This window comes from Eschrichtius robustus, chromosome 13 (genome assembly GCF_028021215.1).
Source record: "Eschrichtius robustus isolate mEscRob2 chromosome 13, mEscRob2.pri, whole genome shotgun sequence".
Classification (NCBI taxonomy): Eukaryota; Metazoa; Chordata; class Mammalia; order Artiodactyla; family Eschrichtiidae; genus Eschrichtius; species Eschrichtius robustus.
Genome location: NC_090836.1, coordinates 38215924 through 38240104, shown reverse-complemented (window position 1 = coordinate 38240104; position 24181 = coordinate 38215924). Strand labels below are relative to the sequence as shown.

The window sequence follows — 24181 nt, the reverse complement described above, 5'->3', positions numbered from 1 at the left end:
TTTAATGTTTAGAGATACCTCTTTTTTAAGTAATTAATTAATTAATTATTTAATTTATGGCTGTGTTGGGTCTTCGTTTCTGTGCGAGGGCTTTCTCTAGTTGCGGCAAGCGGGGGCCCCTCTTCATTGCAGTGCGCGGGCCTCTCACTATCGCGGCCTCTCTTGTTGCGGAGCACAGGCTCCAGATGCGCAGGCTCAGTAGTTGTGGCTCACGGGCCTAGTTGCTCTGCAGCATGTGGGATCTTCCCAGACCAGGGCTTGAACCCGCGTCCCCTGCATTGGCAAGTGGATTCTTAACCACTGTGCCACCAGGGAAGCCCCGTCCCCACTTTTTTAATGGCAATTTGAACTGAAATCGGAAACAGTTGTCAGTGAAACAAGGTGTGCACCTGTATTCTACAGGGCTATTGTCCCCTGAAGCAACAGCTGGCTTGCGGTTTACTTGTCGACTTCATCAGAAGACGCACGACAACAACAAACAACTTAGCATCTGGCTAAGCTCCAGCTGACGACACAGCACGTTTGTGTGGATTTCACTGTAAAGACCATTGTATACGTTGCACGTGAACACGCGTGTGTACACGTACACACACACACACACACACACACAGAGTGTAAGAGGTGAATTAAAAATAGCTGACCATGATGGGTTGCCCGTTGCTACTGATGTCAGTGTTAACTGTTCACTGACCACTCCCCCAGGTTTGCTAAGGGGAGATTTCTCTACAACGAAACATGGCCCTGGCTTCACAATCTTTCCCCACTTCTTTCTTCTATGACATTAGGGGAATAGCAGGAGGCTGTGGAAGTGGAGGGGATATGGACTCAGACACCCCTGAATCGGAATCCACACTTCATTGCTTATTAACTTCATTATTTAACTTCAGTCAAGATCACATAAAATGGGGTGATAAAACCTACACTGCCCAGGGTTGTTACCAGGATTAAATGATTCAGAACAGGTGAGGTATTTAGCCAACTTCCTAACACATCAAAATCCCCTGTGTGGGATTATCTTTTGACCAATCCAGGCTAACTGGCTGAGGCCAACAGTAAATGCAGCCTAAGTTACTTAGAATCTTGACTTGGATCTCACTCCAGCACTTATAAGAATGATGTGGAACGCTTGTTGCTGGTGCTACTTCCTAGGCCACAACCCAGAGCTCTGTGATCAGTCAAGTCTGAGGTTTGGCCAGGAACCCGCAGTTTTACAGACATTCCAGGGGCCTTGTCGCGCACGTGGCACCAAGGACCGCACACATCCATCACCCTTCATGACACCCAAACTCAGGATCACTGGTTTCTACTGGTTTACTTTTCACTCTGCCTCACACTTCCAGCCTCAGCCTCTTGCAGAATCCTCTCCATGCCCCAGAGAAGCAGGTCTTTTACTATCGGGGACCCAAACCCACGATGACTTGGATTCAGGATGAAACTTCTGTCCTGGCAGCCACTTGCATGACTAGCTCATCTGGTACTTGTTTCTTGTACCATACTGCCTCCATTGCCTCCACCAATCATATTAGGTCAAATGAGAAGAAATGACTAGCTTGCTTTTCTGATCTTCGGCTCTGAGCCTCTTGTTCAGTCTGAGTTGAACCACTCATCTGTAGCAGGAAATCTTGGATTGCAGTCTATTCATCACTGCCCATGGTCTTTTGGATATTCTATTGGGTTATGACTCTAGTACAGGGATATCAATCTGACTGCACATGAGAATCACATACAGAACTTTAAAAAAATACAGACACTGGATACTTCTTCCCCTGGCCAAGGCTGGAAGCTTCCTCCCTCTACCAGGGGTTACAAAATAATTTTCTTAGCAATTGACCACGCATATTAGTGTAACAGTATCATAACAAATTGCCCTTTACTGAGTACTTATTATGTGTAAAGCATGGTGTGAAGCACTTTACACCCCATTTTGTCTTTGTCTCTTCATTATCATATTTAATCCACATACCAATCACCACTTCTGTTTAGGACATTCCCACTTGCTAATTTTGAATACAAGCATCCTTCACTATCTGAATCTATTTTGCTCCTGAGTTTACTGTTCCTGAATTTTAAGACCGAGTGTGTAGAGTGAGGGATCCCTGCATTTAGGATTCTCTTATTGTATGTCTCTGATTCATTCTCTAGCCAAATCATATCTTGAGAAGAGACATTTCCTCTTGTTAAGAGTTTGCTTTTTCTTATTATCTGAATAGCGAATACTCACTGAGGAAAATATAGAAAACATATAAAGAAGAAAATTACGGCCATCCATTATCTAAACAGCAAAGGACAATGCTAAGGCATTTTGGATATTTAACTCTATTTTTCTTAATATTTTATCATAAAATTTCTCCAGAGCAAGTAGCTTAACACAGGAATTGTAGTAGCCTTTTTGTCAAGTACAGAATAAAATTCCCAGGCATGCCCCAACTATCAAAAAAGTGAGGCTAGAGCCAAAGGGCTCTAAGCTTCTTCTCAGGGTCCAACAAACAATTCTATTAATTTACTGATGTTTGTATTTGAAGCGTATGAGTCACTCATTCACTCAGTTGGCTCTTACTGAAGACCTACTAAATGCCAGGTGCTGACCCAGGTGCTGGGGAGACACCCCCCCCTCCCCCACAGATGGAGCCTGGATCACAGCGCCACGTGGCCTTCATTTGCTCTGAGAATCCTGGTCAAGGACCCCAAGTGGAGTTGGGGGTGGAGGCAGGTGAGTATATGGTGAAATTCATTTCACTATGTTCCTCTTGACATATTTAAATGGTGTGAAAATAGCTACTAAATTTTATAAGTTTTCTTTTCCCTTCCTATGTATTATTGGGATGGGTGTGGTTTTGGGTAGCAAAAGTAACTGATATATCTTTAGTATGTTAAAAGTTTGTATGAAAACGTAGGAAGGAAACTGGCACCTTTACAAAGAGCAGATGCAGTGATGGGAAGAACCCAACCCACTCTCTAATTTGCCTAACATTTAGCGCAGGCGTCCCCAACCCCCGGGCCACGGACTGGCGCTGGAGCGCTGATTTAGTGCTCCTAGTTTTCAAACAAGGCTAGTAGTAGAAATATCTGAAGGCGAAGTTCAGCTCACTGGAACTTGCGACAATGTGCTTACTTGAAGTGAAGGTATAAACAGACCACAGATACTATAATACATCCTTTGTTTTTAAATATTTCACGTGAACAAGTTTCATTTTGTATGAATTTCTCAGTGAGTACCCGTTTAGGAAATATACTCTTCTCCTTGATTGTTTAAATCAGAAAATAGCTCACTGACAACAAATTATTCACAAAAATTTAGTGTTAAATAATTAACTTATTTCCTTCAGAAAATGCTTTTTTTTTTATTGGTAATGAGTTAAGCCTTTCCTCTATTTGATATATTTATTTTCACATAGAAACACAGTATTATTTGCACATGACCTACTTTTACTCATTGGGAAAAATCTAACTATGAGCCCAAGGTAAGGGCTGTCTACTGCACAGTAGGGCAAAAAAATACTCATTTCACAGCTAAGATCAGAATCTTTTTTTGAGGGGGACGGTTTGAAGTGGGGAAAAGGGAGACGTCTTTGTTTACAGACAGACACTGATAATTCTCACTGAAGATGGAAGATAAAGCCCTGGTGAAGAAATGCGGAAGGACACACTGAAACCCAGAGGGTTTTGTTCTACAAAAACAGAAAGAAAAAAAAAAAAAAGAATTTAACTGCTCTACAAAGAGAATGAACAGAAACTTGGTAATGAGGGAGAGAGAAGAAAGGTTAGGGGAGGGAAGAGAAAGAATGAGAAGGAAGTTGGACGTGACGGGAGGAAGACAGGGCAGAAGGGCAGGATTCTGGAGCCTACAAAGAAGGGTGATAAGTAAACAACAACAGCAGCAAAATTCCCAGGTGTAGGGTGAGATAAGAGACTGAAAAGATGGAGGTTCTGCATTTCGAAATTCAAGTTGTTTGAGTTTCTCCTCCATGCCCCAAACATCAGTAAGCCCTGCTCGTGTGAGTGGTTTTGCAGGACACTGAGAAGGCTGCCCTCTGCGTTCAGGCTGGCAGGAGCAGAAAGTACAGGAGTGGGAGGCAAGACAGAAGAGAGATCAACAGTTTTGTGAGAACAGAAACTCAGAGCCAGAAATTATCTTGAAAAGGTTAATGTGGTAGGCAGAAAAACGGTCCCCCCAAAGATGTCCATATCCTAATACCCAGAACATACGAATTATGGTTGCAGATGCAGTTAAGGTTGCTAATCAGCTGACTCTAACAGAGACGAGCCTGGATTATCCAGGTGGGCCCAGTGTAATCAAAGGGTCATTAAAAGTGGAAGATGGAGGCAGAAGAGAAGGGAGGAGTGAGGGAGGGAGATGTGACCACAGAAAAGAGTCACAGACCTGCAATCTTGCTGGCTGTGAGATGGAGAAAGGAGGTCACAGACCAAGGGATGCGGGTGGCCTCTAGGAGCTAGAAAAGGTAAAAGATACAGATTACCATACAGCCTGAAGGAAACAGCCCTGCCAGCACCTTGACTTTAGCCCAATGAGACCTCTGCAGACTTCTGAGTTCCAGAACCACAAGATAGTAAATTCGTTGTTGTTTTGTGGGCTTCTTCCCCCTATTTTCTTCCTGTTGCCATTAAGTTTGGGGATACTTGTTGAAGCAGCAACAGAACACTAATACAATAAGCTCCTTGAAATATGCAGAAATTGCAGATGGCACTGGACTTGTCCACTCTGATATGGGATCGGACTTATGTGAAAATTAAAAGGACAGGGTGACCTCAGCTAACATCTGTTCTTCTCATTTCTAGGAAAAGAACAGTAAGTCAAAACTTTTGTAATTATTTTAGACAACCGTCTCTTAACATGCTATGTAACCTGGTGCCTTAGGACCATTAAGAGAACCTCTGTTCTTTTTTTTTTTTTTTTTTTTTAAGTTATAATATTTTATTTCTGCATCTGAATGGTTATTTTCTGCACCTCCTAGGGTACCCACACCTGCCTTGGACACCACTGAATTGAAAGTCAAAGAAAGAACCTCTGTTCTTAAAAGCACATGCGTTAGGAGCCAGGGGGTTTTACATTTGAACACCACAGTAGCCTCTTATTGGCTACATGAACTTGGGCAAATCGTTTAACCTCGTTAAAACACAGATTCTTCATTTGCAAAAGGGAGGTAAAAATAAGGATTGTTTGGATGATTAAAAGACAGAGATAAATAAAGCACTTAATACAGCGACTGGCACATACTAGGAACTCAACAAGTTACTATTACTGATTTTTAAACGCATGTATAAAAGGAGGAGAAAGTTGTAAGAAGTTGTGGAAAAACTTAGTTCGAAGCTCCAACAAGGCCCATCTCTCAAAGGGCTATGATTCAACAGCCACCAACAATGGGCTAATAGGCAAAAGCTACAGCAGATGGGGATTTTTGTTAAATATAAAGAAGGAGGTTTTTAAATATAATTCTTAAACACTGGATACATGTACACTGTTGTTTGGATCATCTTATCCGGAGACCTTTAATAAGCAGAGGGTCTACTCCATTTTAGAAGTGGCTGCATGCAGCTAGACATGCAGGGAAATGACTTGGATGGGTGGGCCGTTCTATCCCTAAGATCACACAACTCGGTACTCACGGAAGTAACACCTCTTGTATGTTATTCCAGATCGCTTTTCCTCCCATGATGATTATCAGCTGCGTTGTCAGCTCAAGGAGACAGCCACCTGGGTCACACTGAAATATTAAAAAGAAAGTCCTATTTAAATTTTAGATGGGTCTAACATGAAAAAGTCATTAATTTTATTTTTTCTGATATTCTTGTTTAGGCTAAAAAAAAAAATCTAAGGAATGTACAATGAAGAAACTCTTCATTGGGCAAGTGAGAGAAAACATGGAACAGCTTAAATTGTCAAGAGAACACAATTCTGCATTCACACCTCTTCATTTCTGTATTTTCCGAGCCAATAAACTGGGTCTCCTGGATAACCCACAAATTTGCCCTTAAAGAATGCGATGTAGAAACACGAAGAGTAGTAGTTGACAAACTGGAATAAGAACATCTTCATGGTTAGGCTGTTCTCATAATCAGTCTGGGTCCTTGGGAGTTCTGCAGTTAAAAGAAATGTTAAGATTTTAAAATTGTGAACAGCTTTGAGACGGTAATCAAAGACACTGATACATGAGTTAACATGATTAAAAAAAATACAATTCACAGTTTCCACTTCAGCTGTTTTGAATTTCTTAATATAGCTACTATGTTAATTCCAAGTTTACACATTGTTGTAAGAGTCTCTCCCCCATGAACACAATATCCCACAAGGCAGAAAACAGTCAACTGTTCCTTAAAATTTATAAGCACAATGATATCAAATAGGCAAGAACTGTCTTCTTTCAATGTAAGACAGAAAATTAAAGTTGAACAGCGTGCTAAATGATATTCTCTTGTCTTCCCTGAACTGCAATAAGGTAGGCCTGTTGAAGAAAACAAACAAAACACGGGGCAACTTGCTAGAAGCATTTGGGGAAGACAAAACGGGTCATCCTTCTAGTTTAGAATTTAAATCGGTCTTATCATTTTCAGAAGATGACCACTCCAAAGGTGACCATTTGGAGAACGACCCAGCCAAATGCAGCGTGTGGGAAGCACTTAACTTTGGCTACTAAGCAGCTGCCTGGGATACAAGCCAGAGAGAAGAAACCTTTATTATAAAAGCCAGAGCTGATGAGTGTGGAGCTATATTAATATGAACAGCGTGGGAGGAAGACATGTAACACTGTGATTGCTTGTCCTCTCAGCAATGCGGGAGCAAGCAGATCTGCCACTGGAACCATGACCCTCTTCCACTTGTTTGCAATAAAGAGACCATTTACTTTCAACAATAGGGTACATGATCTAATGTAACTGAAAATATTATTCAGCACTGATCTGTTTACACAGAGCTTGGGCATTATAATGATTGTCTTTGCTTTGTCCCTCTTACCAATGCAAAGCTAGAGATAATTCATTTCTCGTACAGGCTAGAGAAAATATGTTTACACTTGAAATTTTCTAAAAATTGTAACATACTGGAATTGAAATGCCTAAAACATACAGTCTCTATTTTTACCTGATTCTAAAGATGGCTTAGAAATCACGCTATATATATAGCAGGACCTTACCAAAGTTAGTAATCATGATTGCCACTTTCTCATATATGGTGTTCAGGATCATGATGATGATAAAGCTGATGAGGGAAGCGGTGATGGACGTGGCCATCTGTGGAGTCAGATACTTCTGGATTGGGTCTGTTCCATTAAGGTTTTTGGGAAGTTTTGCAGAAAATACAATGAACACTGAGAGCCTGTAGACAATGATCCCGATAACTGAAGCAACGATCAAAAGGATCTGAAAACACAATAAACACAGCAGCGTGAGACTCACAAATAATTATACTTTTACACTTAAAAATTGGCCCCATGCTCAAATGGACAACATGCATTGTGAAGTGATGTAAATCTCACATAAATGCCACAAGAGAGGTGAAAATCAGGCACGTTAAATTTCAAAGAAAGGAGAAGAAATGATGGCAGTCAAAAGAGTTGGTGCACCCGCTAATGGAAGATGTTAACAGCAGGAGCAGCTGTGAGCAGGGAATGAGGAGGTCTGTGGGAACTCTATAATTCCTGTGAATTTTTCTGTAAACCCAAAACTGCTCTAAAAAAGAAGGCTTAATAAAAAGAGGGAGAGAGAGAGACAGAGAGAGAGAGAGAATATCTTCAGATGGGGTAAAAATGGAGTAACTGGTAGCATGTTCTGGTAGAAGAAAAACGTTTGTGATAGCAGAACCAGTGAAAACATCCCTTTGTAGAATAATAATTATGGAATTATTTAGGTTATGAATGAGTGGGTTTTGCTCATTTGTAATCCATTAAGAGGATAAGTTTCCTTCCAACAGAGAACCTATTACTGACTCAGGGGTCAGCAGGTGCTGGCTGCTGTCTTCGTTCCCGTAGCTGAGGAGATTCTGAACAGGACCAGTGAAGCTGCAGAGATGCCCCAAGGTCACTACTGGAAATGGCAGCAGGCAGGTCTCTGATGATAAACGCTTCACACACTTTTCATACTCGGATCTTGAGATCTTAAACTGGTAGTTATTTATACCTGCACGTGCACAGGATTCATTTTCCTAGTTCACTGTAGTTTTGACTGCATAGACCCAAGGTCAGTGGGGGTGTCTGAAACATAATCTGCGTGTGGTTGGTAGGGTTTCACTTCCTTACTAGGCAGGTTTTCTCTGGCCACTGAACAAGGTACATCAAAGGTCCCATTTTTAAACTGCTTTCCTTACATCTACCTTCTTGGACACACTCCAGAAGCATGTACTCAATGTCTCCGATGGCTCGTGATGACTGCCGTGATAGAGAAAGCTATAAAGAATATGAATTTCAGTACCAAGCAAATCACATCGTGTTGTTTACAGTCACAGAGGGAGGCTGGTTTCCACCTGTGGAGGGCAGTAGAGGGAGTGATCCACAAGCACGGCCGGACTCCCGCATTCGAATCCCAGCTCCACCACTAGCTGGGGGGACCTTGTGCAAATTACTTAGCCTTTGGGGGTTTCAATTTCCTCACCCATATAATGAGGGGATAATAAAAGCCACTGATTTATAGGATTATTGTGAGGCGTCAGTGAGTTACTACAGGTAAAAACAATTAGGGCATTAAGCCCTGGCACATGAAAAGTACTATCTAAACATTAGCTATGATTATGGTGACCAAAGTGTTAAAAAGATGACTTTCTTACTTTTTAAGCTATCAGTTTGTAGAGAAAGTATTATATTTCCTCCTTTAATCTCATTATCTCCTTCTCTTCACAGTTAAGGCTTCATACTTGTGAAAGGAATAACACTGTGTGTGTGTGTGTGTGTGTGTGTGTGTGATTAGATGTGAAAATTAATTAAGGTTGAGAAAAATGTATCAGAGAAGGTATATCAAGTCTTCCTCTCACCATAACACATACAGGCCATTTAAATATTGATAGTATATATATATTTTAAAACTCTGCTAGTAATTTTTAAAATGACACATTAAGTAATTATAATATGTAAGATTCTTTAATGCTTACTATTGCTTCAGCACACATATATTTTTAAAATCCTCACAACCATCCTGTGAGGTAGGTAGTATTCTCTTTTTACAGATGAGGAAATAGAGCCACATAGAGATGAAGCTATTTGTCCCAAATTAAGCAACTAGTAAGCGAGAGAACTGAGATACTCAGAGTCCAAAGATACACAAACCTTTATATGGCACTGCCCCCTACATGGCTTATGAAATGAATTCTAATTCATTTCAGAACTTTTACAAACTTGACGTGTTTCCATTTTTCTTGAGAGCACTTAATGGGTTCAATATTTCTTAGGAAACAGGAAAACTTTTCATTCTCCTTCCTCAAGTTGCTTACATATCCTCTTTTCTGATCATAACTTTAATATACGCTCATTAGAGAAAATCTGAAAGTACCTGCTAGTGGACACTGGTTGCTTTTGCCGCGCTGGATCTGTACCCTGTCTTAGAAGAGGACCTAGATTTTGCTTTAGAGTAAATAATCTCCCTTCTGTTTTTAGTCTAGTGGTTTGGGCTCAACTGCCCAACCCTCCCCAGGGCTCCAGATGTAGATCCCAATTGGTTTGAGACAAACAGGTGTCTCATCCTATTGGCCTCAGCACCTGATTCAAGGATTGGCAAATAACCTATTAAGAGCCACCAAGATGTGAGGAGATATGTGCTAGTGCCCATGAAAGACGAGCTTCTTCTGTCAACAGGGGTTGCTGCTAAAGGAGACCTTTCTTGGCTTGGATGTGATGTGAGATCTGGAAAGCTGCAGCCATCTTGCACCCATGAGGGATGCCTAGAATCACCATGCTGGGACACCACTGGACACAGAGTGAAGACAGAACAAAACGAGCCTTGACATCATCTGGGCTACAGTATCTATTCTTGACTGAAGTCATACCTCAGATATGAGATTTTCAGTTACAGGAACCAAGAAATCTCACCCAACCCCATTTTTTGGTTGTTGTTTAAAACCAACTGGAGATTGATTTTCTGTCACCTACAATTGAAAGACTCCAACTATCAAAATGAAGAATAAAAAATAAAAATAGAAAAAAAAATGTATCTATACGTAGGTGTAATTCATTCAGAACTATGCATTGTTTTCATATAAAAATATTTTACATATTAATTTTATTCTTAAGCTTATCATAATCATGACATTTTTACATGTCATAAAATATTTTCATGGACAAAATATTTTCGTGGACATACTTTTTCATGGCTGCACAATATTCTACTGTATGAAGGGTTGGAAGGAGGACATGTTGGCTGAGGTTTTATATATATATAATATATATAATCAATATTTATATAACATTTATATATAAACAAAAATATTATTTATGTATTATATATGTGTATTTATATATATATGTCTGACTTTTACTTGCCATTGTTTTTTTTTTCGGTTTTATTTTTTCTTCATTGAAGAGGGTTTGAATAAAATGTTAAAATACTTACAAATTTCATAATATATGTGAGCTATAAAACTTTGCAGTAAAATGAATGTCCACATACCTCCCACCCAAATTTAAAAATACATTATTACTACTACCATGGAGACACATATTATATATGTGTATATATATATATATATGTCTGACTTTTACTTGCCACTTTGAAATACTTCCTGATTAAAAGTTTTTAAAAGCTGAATTAGTGGATTAAAGCATATGAATATTTTTGACTTTGACATGTACTGCCAAACTGCTTTCTAAGAAGGCTGGAGCAGTGTAAAAATCCAATAGCATAGGTATGAGAGTACTATGGCACTTAAGCCTTACAAACACAGAGTCTTATCACTTGACAGGTGAAAAATTGTATTTCACTTTAATGTGCACTGATTTAATTACCACTGAGGTTTGACATTTGCCACGATATTTTTTCCCTTTCTGAATGTGTATTCATCTTCTCTGCCTTCTTAGCTCCTGAGATTTTTGGTGTTGTCTCAGAAGTGCTCTGAAGTATTTACGTATTGAAGGAATTAGCCCTTTGCCCTATTTGTTAACAAATATTTCCTCTGGTGTTTTGTTTAAACTTAGGACGCTTTTGATGTATGGAAATCTTTAAATACTTTCCTCTGAAACTTCTTCCACATCTAGAGATTGTATATTCATCAATATTTATTTCTAGTTTTTTTATGGTATTACTTTTTAAAATGTTTTTTAATATTTCTGGAATTTATCACAGTATGTGGTTCATAGCATGATTTCAATCTTTTTTTCCCAAATAGCTAACAAGTGTTCCATTACCATTTATTGAATAATCTTTACTTATCTCTCTGATTTGTAATGCCTTCCTTTTCATATATTAAATTATTAGTGAGCCCATATCTGGGCTTCATGTTCTGTTCTCTAAGCTGGCTGTTCTTGAGCTAATAAAACTCTCATTATATTACTTATTATTAATATGATTTTATTAATAATAAACCCAAAACTAATTTCATAAGTTCTGATATTTTAGAAACATTGTCTTTTTATCTAGAATCATTTGTTTAAGGCCTCTTTTATGTCTTTCAGTAGTTTTTATGTTTTTTTTTTATAGTTCCTATTATCTTTTTGTTAAGGCTATTCCTAGACATTTTATATTAGTTGTTCCTCTCGGAGAATTTTAGAATTCTTGATGCCTCCCGTCTGGTCTCTTCATTAGAAACTTGAAAATCCTGAACCACAGATCTGATTTAAACAAATGAGGTGAAAGGAGCTGGAAGAGCCACGGGTAGCAGAAGATATTGTGAAACCTTGAGAGTTGCTCCATGTGGTGGCTGAGTTGTTCTCTGGAAACAATCTTCTCTACGAAACTACATAGTTTCCAGCTCGACTTTCAGTTTTCTCAACATTTAAAATTAGATACTAGAAAAATCTGTGGCAGATTCTTACCCAGAAAAAGACAGCACTGGCACAGAGGGTTATACGTATACACTTTCCCCAGGTGGTAAAGGGAATACGCTCTTCTTCCTAATTAAAAAAATAAAAATAAAAAGAAGTTTAGTCAATCAAGGGATTCCTCCAATGAAATGATTTTTCTCCTAATTGGTCACTGAATCCTAAGCTTAATTTTTTTTAAAAAATTAGTTTTCAGACACAGCCTCCTTACTCATAATTGCATGTTTGCTTGTTAACAATTTCAGACATACATACAACAAAACATGTTCAGTGTTCATTTTAATAATAGTTTTTGAAAATGCAAATGTGAATAACAAACTGTTTATCTGCCATGATCTGAGCTCAGGAGTCTGGGTATCTGACAATACCATTCCTGAGCTTGTCTTAGATTTTAGAAGTGACTGCAGTGATAACCCAGAGTCTGTGCAGGACAGAAAGTTTCACAGATGTCTGCAAGTACTAGGGAGCCAATGTGTGCGTTCTGGCTGAGCTTTATGTATTAATTAGGTATAACTATGAATTTTTAGAGTTTCCATTTTATAGTTTATATGAATATATGTAGATTTTTCTGGAAATGAAATCAACAGTGTGATTATAGCTGCAAACAGGTACATGGCATTTACTCTGTGCCAGGTGCTATTCTAAGTAGGTTCTATCCATTAACTCAATCAATCCTTACCACAATCATATGAGGAAGCAACTTTCTTATTCCTGTGTTATAGCTGGGGAAACTATGGCACAGAGAACTTAACAAGTTGTCCGAGATCACTCAGCTAGTAACTTGCTATGTTCAGATATGAATTCAGGCAGTTTTGTTCCCAAGGCCTCACCACCACACTGCTGGCCTCTCTTAGACATTGAGGACGTGTTCTCAATCAAGGTAAAATGAGGAAGAACGATAAGGAGAAATGAACCTTCATCTTCAATTTTTTAACAAGCAATGTTACAATGGAAATTTAACTTATTAGTTGGCAATTTTAAATTTAAAATGGACAGATTTAAATTTCCAAAATGTCTTTTCTTCAGTATGTTTTGTATGTTGCCAATAACATAAGCGTTTGTTTTTCAGTATTCAAAAACGTTATGAACATCAGATTTTGTCTAAGTTTCAGCTTTCGTCATGTACAATCTTTCACCAACACATGCTTTGACCCCCATCTTTCGTCGTAAACAATGGGAACTATTCATAATGGGGATTATTTAAAACTTGTTACACTGTAAAAGACAAATGTCATTTTCTGTTGGGTAACTGAACCTCATTTTTTTCCATTTATAAAATGAGGAGGTTGAACTGCTCCCTCCAGACCCTTTTACTGCCAACATTCTGTAAATCTGTGAGTCAATTTATAAAGTCTATGGTTGGAGACATTTTCAGATGCTTTTGATAAAAGCATTTTCTTTCCAAGAGTTATTCATATTCAAAACCTACTGTCCTTATGCTGACGACTACAAGTACAATTAGCTCCAGATTTTCTGTGTTGATGGCAAGAGGCAATAATGCAGATGACTGAAAAAAATTGTCTTTCACTGGCTTTGGAATGCTTATACAAAGAGATTATATAGTTTTATTTTTTAATTCTGCAGCAGCAGTAACAGCAGCAAATTTACCTTTCCAATTAGATAAAATGATTAGCACAGGGCCTGAATATAGTTTGGCCTCAACAGATGTTTCCCTTCTTCCTCCATCCTTTCTCCGATTTTAGGGTAAGAGTCACCCTACTCTGTGCACATACCAACCAGAAGGGGGAGCAGTGACCGAGGCGTAGTGCAAGACAAAGGAGCTAGTCTACGATGAAAAGGTGGCTGTAATAATGAAGGACCATGTGAAAAACTGAGAATCAACTATGAAAACCAACGTGTCTTTCCTTCTACATCTATGTCATAGAGTCTAATTTTTATTGGTACTATGAAAGGACACAAATCAACGCACCTTTTCTTATACATTTATGTAAGAGGTTTTTTTTTTCATTTTTGTTATTATGAAAGAAGGGACCACATTTATCTCCTGTGCCTACTGTTCTTAGCAGTGCTCCTTCACTTTCGCTGTACATTAAAAATCACCAGAGCAGCTTTAAAAAAAAAAAAAATCCTGTGCCAGAATGCACCCCAGGCCACTGAGTACCATCAGAGTATATAGCGACAGAAGACGGGCATCAATATTTTTTAAGCGCCCGCCCCTACTCCGTGATTCCAATGTGCAGTCAAGGTTGAGAACCCCTGCAATAAATAGACTGAATTGCATCTAGATAACATACTCTTTACCTGAGTGATCTCATTTATCACCACATGAGTACACCGTGCCTCATATTCTGGCCGGGGTTGTTCTTCCTGCTGTAACTCGACAGTGTCCCATTCGTACTCAAGTTCTGCCTGGCGCCGCTTCCAAAACTCCAAAAACAAGGTAACTACCGAAGAGAGAACAGCATCATGTGGATCTTCAGTGATGACTGATGCTTCAGAAATCTGTACTGAATACTATTAATTAGCCACAACACTTTTGTATATGGTCAATAAAATCTAATTTTACTTATTTATAGGCGATACTAATATCTAAAAGAGAGAAAAATGAGTTAATGCTTTTCTTAAAAGGAAAATGTTGATAATTTATTCAACTTGTGAAAACAGACTATAGGTCGTGGGAAGGGTAGTAATGGGATGGTCAGAAGGCATCTGATTGTGTCTACTGCTAAAGCATCTGCTCCTAGCACATTATTGCCAACAAAAAAACACAAGCAACTATTATAATTCAAAGCAGTTCACGGTCCATCCTTTAGTCTGCTCCTCCTTGCACCCCTCTCCCTCTCTTCCTTCCAAAGGGCTTGGGGGTGCAGGGATGAGAATGCTTCAGTGGTCCCCAAATCTTTATTTTCCACCACCCAAGTCACCACAATTAAAACAATATTCTTAAATGTGGAAAACTGATATTTTTCTCAATCTTGTGTAAAGTATGAATAAAATAATTTTCAGAAATCATTATTTTTCAAGATTTGTAACTTCAAATACTAGACAGAAACAACATTAAATGTTCATTGAAAATGTGGTTTCAGGGTAAATCCCCTAGGCCCTTCTTCCAATCAGACTGTTACCCCTAAGCCCTTCCTATATAGAAATTCTGGAATAAACACTGTTCCATCCACAAATATTTTTAAGTCTCTACTACGTGCTGAGAATAAAGAGAAAAAAAAGATATGGTCCCTGCTTCAAGGAGCTCCTAGGTGTATAGGAATTACAGTGAAGTGATAGTTACAGTGGACTTTTAAGACAGCTGTGATCAAAGTAAGCACGAGGTGCTCTGGGAACACAGAGCTGGAATGTAACAAGGCTGTCTCAGAGGAGGGGACCACTGGGATGAGTTTTGAGATGCCTTAGAGCTGATCAGGTAAAGGTAGAATGTTAAGGCCATTTCCCCCTAGGGAGCCGTGCGTGCAAAGGCAAGAGACCAAAGAGACCCAGGTACTTTCCAAGAGCTGCAAACAGACTGGAAGGGAGCACAGGGTGTGGTGAGGCGGGTGGGACAGCCAGGTGGAGAGATGGCAGGGGCACATCACGAAGGACTCTGTGTGCCTTAAAGGTGGAGGAGACATTGAAGGAAGTCGAGAAAGAGACTAGAGGCAGGGAGACCTACTGGCAGCTCCACAATGAGGCCTGCTTCAGCCGGGAGGTGAGAGAAGACGGCGTTTTAGCAGGTAGACAGATCGCATGCAGGTGTGATGGAAGGGGGAGAAAGAGGTCAAGGATGCCCGCCAGCTTTCTGGCTTTGGCGATGCCCTAAATTCTAGTGCCATTCCCTGAAATAAGAAGGGCAGGAAGAGGAGCAAGTCTGAGAAAGAAGATTACCGATTCGGTTCTGATCAGCTGCCTGTGGGCCACAGGGGAGATACCCGGTAGGCAGGTAAAAGTCTAGAACTCCAGAGAAAGATCTAGGCTGAGCCGAGAATTTTTCCTGTTTCCAGTGGCAACTGGGGCATGAGTGGATGAGCTCACTGAAGGAGCTACGGAGGGGTAGTTCTCACCCTGCCTGCACGTGAAGCACTGAGAGCTTTTGAAAAATACTGAGCCCAGGCACCACCCCTGAGATTCTGATTTTATTGGTCTGGACTGGGTCTGTGCATTGTTTTTTGTTTTTGGAAAGCTCTACTGAGCAGTCAGGGTTGTGAATCAACCTGTAGAGAACAGGGAGCCTTTGAGTGCAGAGCAAAGACCAGCTGCCCTGAAATCCTGCAGACCCCAATGCAGGCAGCCGGAGACATGGGGGAAACCTCGCGATGGGCCGTGAGAAACGTGAACGCAATGCTCCCCGCCGGCAAGGACAATGGAAATGCTCAAAGCACCCACTTCCCAGAGATAATCTGGACTTCGGAATCAAGTTCGAATTCTGGTTCTGACAATCATTAGAGGCATGACTACTGGTGAAAGTGCTTCAACTTCCTGAGCCCCTGCTGCCTGCCCACCCCTCCCATGGAAAATGGGGGAAATAGAACCTACCTCGTAGGCTGTGGTGAGCTTAATGACATAACATCTATAAAGGCCCTCATGACCCTCTGAGGTAACTATTATTACTATCCCCGTTTTGGACACCAAGAAACAGAGGCACAGAAAGCTTCAAATACTTGCCCGAGATAAGGATTGAGGTATCAAACCAAGGCATCCTTGGCTCCAGAGCCCAAGCCCTTCTTACGATGCGGTACTGCCCAAGCCGCCTGCTCCATAACTTGCCTTCCTTTGGCTCTGTCCCGTGGCACCCACTCTGCTGAGATGTCATCACTGCGTGCCTGCCCAGTGTCTGATTCCAGCACTGCTCCTCCAGGACACAATGCTAGTAACTGTCCTCCGTCCCACCACTGCCTCTGTGGCTGCACTAACCCTCACGATGCCATTGCTGTGATGACCCGATGTTCACAAGCAAGTACAGGTGGCAGCTCAGCTTTCTGCCACAGATGCCGCTGTCAATGCATGCAAAGAGCACACAGTTAGTGGGGGAGGCCACTTCTTGTCTCCTGCTTGGCTGGCAAACTGGAAGGCAGCTAGTCCCCCTGTGCAACTTTGAAACCCAGTGTGGGAGTTATGTGAGGCTTCCGGGCCTCTTTACATAGGAATGATGTCCACCCCCCAGGAGCCCCCCAAGTTGTAGTAGACATTGTAATCCACTGGCCCCATCAGGGAGCGGAGGTGATGGCCTATAGTCCACCAAGTTCCATCTCCTTGCATGACAGCTACAGGGGGAAGAATTAACACTGGAGAGGGAAAGCTACAAAGCTCTTGGGTATTATTTCCTGACGCTCTCGGGTCACCCAAGTGTTCCAAATCCTCTAAGTAAACAACTTTTAAGAGAAACTGAACTGACTCATCTGTCAGACCTCTGACAGCAGGACTGATTTGGCTGCCCCTGCTTTCAGGACGGGCCTCTTTCTCCTTCTGTGTGCCCTTCCCGGGGTAAGAGAGCATTTTTGACTCCTGACCAGAACCTTCAAAAATAGACCTCTTGGGCTTCCCTGGTGGCGCAGTGGTTGAGAATCTGCCTGCCAATGCAGGGGACACGGGTTCGAGCCCTGGTCCGGGAAGATCCCACATGCCGCGGAGCAACTAAGCCCGTGAGCCACAACTACTGAGCCTGCGCGTCTGGAGCCTGTGCTCCGCAACAAGAGAGGCCGCGACAGTGAGAGGCCCGCGCACCGCGATGAAGAGTGGCCCCCGCTCGCCGCAACTAGAGAAAGCCCTCGCACAGAAACAAAGACCCAACACAGCCAAAAATAAATATAAAAAAAATAAATTAATTAATTAAAAAAAAGAGAATATACTTATAAAAAAAAAAATAGACCTCTTTGTGGGAATGGAAGCATGGTGCCACAGCTCAGCTAGCCTACGGCCTCATCTAGCCAAGACCACAGCCAACACAAGGGGCCCCTGGTGGTGAGTGTTCAGTCTGGAGAGCAATGCCTGCACCACTGAGAACCTGCCCAGCCATTCACGCCCTTGCCTCTGCCCAGGGGGAAACAAAGCATCCATGGAAGGAAAGCCTTGAGGGCACCAGGTAACTATGGACCAAGCTGCATCTGGCTGCTCCCGCTCCCCACCTGACCCACGCTGGCTGCATGCGCAGATACTCTGAGGAGAGACCCCTGCTTGGGGGAATGAGCCAACCCTCCTTGGGCTGCATATGAAGCGGCACAGTATACACAGGAAGCCACCCACTTACGAAAGTCCCCTAGGCTTACATCTCCTTGATAAATACCATGCACCCCCATCAAACAGAAGACCCCTACTTTTTAATTTACTTGAGAATTCTACTGCCAACACTGCCTTACCCCTTCCACCCATGAAGTTCTTTCCACTCTGTGTCCCCCTCTGCAACTATGAAATCAGCCCAATGCTAGTGTACATTCTGTCCAAAAGGGCACACTTTATTCCCTATGCTGACCTCAACTTGTGCGCTTCAGAATGGATAGTACTCATGCACCCTGACCTATATTTGCTCCCGCGTTTATTGTTTATCATGCCCACTAGAATGTCACCTTCTTGAGGGCAGGGATTTGGTTTTTTTCACAGGGGAAACACTAGCACACAGCAGGCACTGGATTAAGTATTAGCTAAATGAATGTACTGTGGGAAGTCATCCCAGAAACTAGAGGACCTCCACCACCTGAAGGATGCAATCATCCACTCGGAGGGCCCAGCTGATTTCCCACTGCTCCCCGCTATGCCTGAACATCCACTGCCCACCACGCTCTGCTCCGCCAGTCATGTGGGCCTGGAGGAGCTGAGCTGAGAGTGTGACTGTTGATGGGTAAGGCTGTGGCAGCTCTAGCCCCACGACTGCTGGGAGTTATTCAGGATAGACAGACTGAGGAATCATCAAGCATACCGTCCTGCCCCACCACTCACTCAAAGCACCAGGACTGCACATCAGAGGAAACCACTGGCCCTTTCCAACCTAAAGAAAGGGACTGTGGGTGAGAAGAGTGTATCTTTCCATTAATAACCTCTTTATGAGCCCAGCCTGGAAAAAGCTTTCTAAAGCCACTTTGGATACCTTCCCTGTGTTTTTTGTAATCCCTCTAAGTTTTGTCATTTTCATTGAAATATTAGACATACAGATGTTTTTGAAATTTTTATTGATTTTCAATGAAGAAAATCCTCAATTTCCTCCTCTGCTAAGTAAAGAAAATTACTTTTCACTTTATTAAAAAAAAAAGCAGCTTACTTTCACAAATTTGTATCTTCAAACGTATCTATTTTTAAAGGAATTTGTGAGGCAAGACATGAAAGTCCATCTGTGTTTTGGCACCTACAGGTAGGCATAGATGAAACAAACAGGACTGATCTCATGAGTCTGGAAGGCTGGGGCTTTCTTATTCTTGTTACAGAAAGAAAAGTCTGCACCTGTGTAGGTGAGGTAGGACCAAGGATGTGGAACCATCATTTTCTAACCCATTTTTCAGAACCCCACACAAGGCAGTGCAATTATATCAAATAAATATTTCTGTATCCTTCTAAAAGTTTGCTACAACTTTATTACTATACATTGCATTTTGTCATTGATCTAAACACTGATGACAAACAAATTATTTGCAGAACTCTTATTCTGTGCTTGTCGCTTTTTGTCTCTGGGGACCTCAGGTAATTTGCCTAATCTGCCTGAGCGTCATTTTCCACATCTTTAAAATGGGAGTGTAACAGCCATTTATTTGTTCAGTATCTATCTAGCAACAGTATCAACAGGAGATGATTTATGAACATCAAACTACTCTTCTCACAAGAAAGCAATAGAAACAATTCTAATCAGTGCTATAAGGGAGGAACAGTGGGTACCCTTCCCCTTCCTCCCTGAACTTGAACATAAAGGGTAAAATGACTGCTTTTACCAAATCGTTAAACTGAGGAGTTCTGAGTGGGAAGTGATATAACTGCCATGCAAGGAAGAAATGGCCTGGTGAAAAATAATGATTGGGTAGCAAATCCTCGAAACCCTGAAGGGCACAAACCCTGGGAGCTGTGGGAATGGGTGGGAGTTGCTTAGTTCCTCATTTCACAGAGCCCAGAACTTTGCAGGATCCGTGAAAGACGCTGATAGCCTAGTATAGCCACCCAACGTTCTGGAGCACTCCTGGGCTACATGGCTGCTGAGTCACAATGCTGTGTGTCCCAGAGTGAGAGCACCAGGACCTGGGGTGACTGCGCATGATGCCGGACAGGAATTTCCTGTTCTGTACCTTTTGCTCTCTCTCTCTTCCTGCAATGAAACAACTGGTCGGACTCCGGTGGGGAACTCCGCACTTATATTCTCTGGCAAACCACACACCAGGCAGCTCTAGCTGACTGGTGAGAGACAGGACTCTTATACAAATAGATAATAAGGGAGAAGGCTGCCTAGGACCTTGGGAATCAAAACCAGCTCGTCCTCTTAATCAGGACATTAAACAGCTAAAGAAAATATGCATCAGATGAAGAAGATTCCCAATACACAGCGTTGGTGGTTGTAGCCAGCAATGTCGAAGGACAAGGCACACTCTGGTAGATGGGAGCATTCTGGTGGCCTTAAGAGTTTGCTGCTGAAGGGCTGAGACATTTTACTGGGCCTTGAAACTAGTCAGACCTCTTCACTCACAAAGGCAGACAAGGCAGATGAGCTCGCTCAGCCTGTATTCTAACTTCCTAACTGAGAGACTACGAGACTGAAAATACGTTTCTCAGGAAAAACAACAAGGTCGTCCTGTATAGCACAGGGAACTATATTCAATATCCTGCGATGAACCATAATGGGAAAGAATATTAAAAAAATGCACATATATGTATAATTAAATCACTTTGCTGTACAGCAGAAAGTAGCATAACACTGTAAATCAACTATACTTGAATAAAATAAATTTAAAAAATTATAATCCTTGAAAAAGAAAACGAAAAAGAAAATTCATTTCTTAAACTCTCTTGCAGTTAGGGCTCCAGATGTGGTTTTTAAAATGCCCATCAGACGCATCTGTGTGTCACTTAAATCAGAAATGCAGCTGAATGGAAGCAAGGGTGGTTATAGACACTGTGGTATTTTGCTGGTATGGATGCAGCTGGAGAAGCAGAGACCTCAAACTAACAGTCGCCAAGAGTCATTTTCTGATCTCCAAGTGCAGCTAGTTAGGGTGAAGGCTTCCTGAAATGCCCCCACCCCTCCTTAAGAGCCAGGGGTCTGGGTTTTTCTGTAAATCTCTAGGCCCAGCCTAGAACTCAAAGGTGAAAATTAAAAATTGCAGTCCTGCAGCCAAGAGGCTGGCAGGGAGCATTAGACAGAAGTAGGTAACAACAAGGAATGGGGAGGGAGGATACGTTCAGAACCTTTACTTCAATCGTGGTTAGTTGGTGTTTAGGACTTTAGGAGTCAGTATGAGTAGATGGAGTGGTTTGGCCTACAAGGGGGGATATTTTTCAAGTAAGTCCATGACTTGTGCTATATTTATTATAAAAGGTTTTCTACCCTCAACTTTTATAATTTCTAGGGAGCAGAAAAATACTCTGCCACATACATCTGGGCACAAAGGAGATGCTACAGGAATATGATGATGGTGATATGAAAAACTTCAGTTCTGCAATTGCAGGCTTTCTGTAATTAGGTTCACAGCAGTAGTTCTCATAAGCCAGAGGTAACTAGAGAAGCAATATCAGGCATTTAAAATAAAGACTTCATCATACATACATATCCTTAAAGATACATATATGGTGCTACGAGCAGGGTTGAAATGTTTTCTGCATTCTACAACCTGATGAAATAAAAGCAGCAGCTCAATAATGCCTGTCAGTTCTATAAACATGTGTAGTTAATGATCACAGAAAGCAGGGTGGGCTAGGGACCTTGAAGTTTTTCTTTCCAGTGTCAAAGTTAGTATTTTTTGCTTTATTTTAAAAGGCTCTTTTAATTAGGGCTATCAGTATCCATTAGTGTATGGAGTTCAATAGATGTGTTAGAATTTTATAGATTATGAATCAGTGCTGAGACTGAGGTTTAGGCAATAGTTAAAAGTGACCCCACCCAAGTGTTTGGCACCTACCCTCTTACCGGGGATTAAAAAAAAAAACAAAAAAGATTATTTTACAGTGGAGGAGTACAGAGAATCTTAATATATGAACTTGATCTTTAGTCTCCCACATGTCAAATATTAGCTAGCGTTTGGTCTCCAGCCAAAACATGCTAAATGTCTGAATGACAGTGTGACTTATTAGGTAAGTTTGGCCTTCTTAGAGTTTATGCAGGAGTGGTAACTAATATCTCTTAAAAGTGTCCAAAATAATTGGCCTGTCTGTTCTGTGATTCATCTGGGGACCCTTCATAGGCACAACCACTGCAAAAGAGAAATACCACCGAGGACACCTGTAAACAGCTGTATCTGTAAGTGAGTTGCATGTGTTGATGTGTTGTCTTCTCCAAAATAAAAGACTTGGTTCTGTTTCTTCCCCCAACTATCTACACCCTGAGCACTATTTTCCCCTTGACTTACACAATGAAATTGAAAAGGCATTTATCTTTGAAAGTGGACATTTTTTCTTCTACGGTAGAACAGTTACATCAATTAAACATGTAAAAGTCTGTATTTAAATAAAATGATAATTGCCTCATTAATGTAATTAATGTAATTAATTAATGTAACTAATCTATTCAAAATAAATAATATATAGTATTAAAGCTTCTATATACAAATTATATTCTTTAGGATCATATTTGTTCTATTTATTAAACAGAATGTTACTATTATAAGTGTAGCAGCACATACTTATTAACTACTCACTCATATAGAAGTGTATAAAGAAGAAAGCTTACCTGTAATTCTTGTGTTGCTGCTTTTCCCGAACCCCAAACCCTTGAAAGTCAGGTTGGATCACAGCTATGAGGGTTATTACAATAGCTCCCAGTGAATCACGCCCCTGTGTATCCAGCCCTTGAGCAGTCCTCCCACCTCCTCACATTGTTGTCGGGTTGACCATGACTTGCTTTGGTTGATGGAACATTTGCAAACTTGATGCAAACACAAGCTTAAAAAATGCCTGGAGTGTGCTTCTCCTGTCTTGCTTCTCTTTGGAACCCTAAACTTCCATGTGAAGAATCCTGGGCCAGCCCACTGGAGGATGAGACACCATGTAGACCCAGAGGAGGTGGCCCAGCTGCACCCCACAGACCAACCCCTCCTGGCGAACTATGCCTGGAGAACCTCCCAGCTGATGCAGAGAATCATGAGAAACAATAAACCTGTGTTTTAAGCCACTACCTTTTGAGGTAGGTTTTTATGCAGTAATTGATACAATGGCCTTAAGAATTATAAATGGAGTTTAGGGGGAGATGAAGTTTGGGCAATCCAAGGGACTAAAAGTGGGTTACCTTAATCGCCTATATAAAACCATATAATGCTATTTAGTTCGGTACTTGTATGATCTTAAGGTTTTTGTTTGTTTGTTTTTAGTTATGAGGCAAAAGGAAACTGAAAAAAATGAACATAACTTACCCCATACCCCCATAAATACTGCAAAGACTAGGGTTCCAAAACTGTCAAAGAGGCACAATTTCTGGAAAATACAATAATAACATATACATGAATCATGTTCTTCACTTACTAGGATTCAGCAAATATGAACTGCTTTGTATATGCTACAGTTTGGGAGTTTCTTTTAAAGCTGTTACCTAGTTTGACAATCACTGTATCTACTACATACTTACAGGTGAGATTTCTCATTCTCTTGAAAGCAAGCAGCCTCTGCTGTATTTACCAGAGTACATTTTCCAATGGAATCTTTCCATATCACGATAAAGAAATAGGCTCAGCTGCTAAGACCCCCACGCTGTTGAAAGCTTCTAACATACTTTTGAAGAACAGCCTCTTTTTATGGACCATGATAGTGAATTTGAGGAAATAGAATGGCCCTAAGAGTACAATGAACTCCAAACAACTTTTAGATTTATGATTTGCATCTGATTATCCAACCCTCGTCAGAGGGCAAGTTCCTGAATTCCTGCATTTCTTATTAAGAGAAGCACAAAGCTAGGGTTTACTTTGAGATGGCTCTCCCCCAGGAGACAGCTCTGTTTCCTCAAATCCAATGATGACTTTTCTACCATTGCTGATGAAAGCTTCCTTTAGGATAAGGAGGCACAGATGCTTTTGCTGACGTTACAAAGGGTACAATGATCATGAAGGAATACATGACATACTCTATTTACTAGTTCTGCTAAGTTT

The 24181-nt window shown here is 41.0% G+C and overlaps 1 protein-coding gene across 2 annotated transcripts in view; it reads right to left on the bottom strand.

Moving 5' to 3' along the window:
• The window catches only part of ANO6 (anoctamin 6), a 214471-nt gene that overhangs the window by 26981 nt on the left and 163309 nt on the right, over positions 1 to 24181 (bottom strand). For both annotated transcript variants that reach the window (XM_068560153.1, XM_068560154.1), the window contains 6 exons: positions 23453 to 23513; positions 14235 to 14377; positions 11967 to 12044; positions 7149 to 7374; positions 5927 to 6096; positions 5626 to 5723 (listed from right to left, as the gene is read on the bottom strand). In XM_068560153.1, the coding sequence (XP_068416254.1) occupies positions 5626 to 5723; positions 5927 to 6096; positions 7149 to 7374; positions 11967 to 12044; positions 14235 to 14377; positions 23453 to 23513 (776 nt within the window). The remainder of the gene's footprint in view (positions 1 to 5625; positions 5724 to 5926; positions 6097 to 7148; positions 7375 to 11966; positions 12045 to 14234; positions 14378 to 23452; positions 23514 to 24181) is intronic.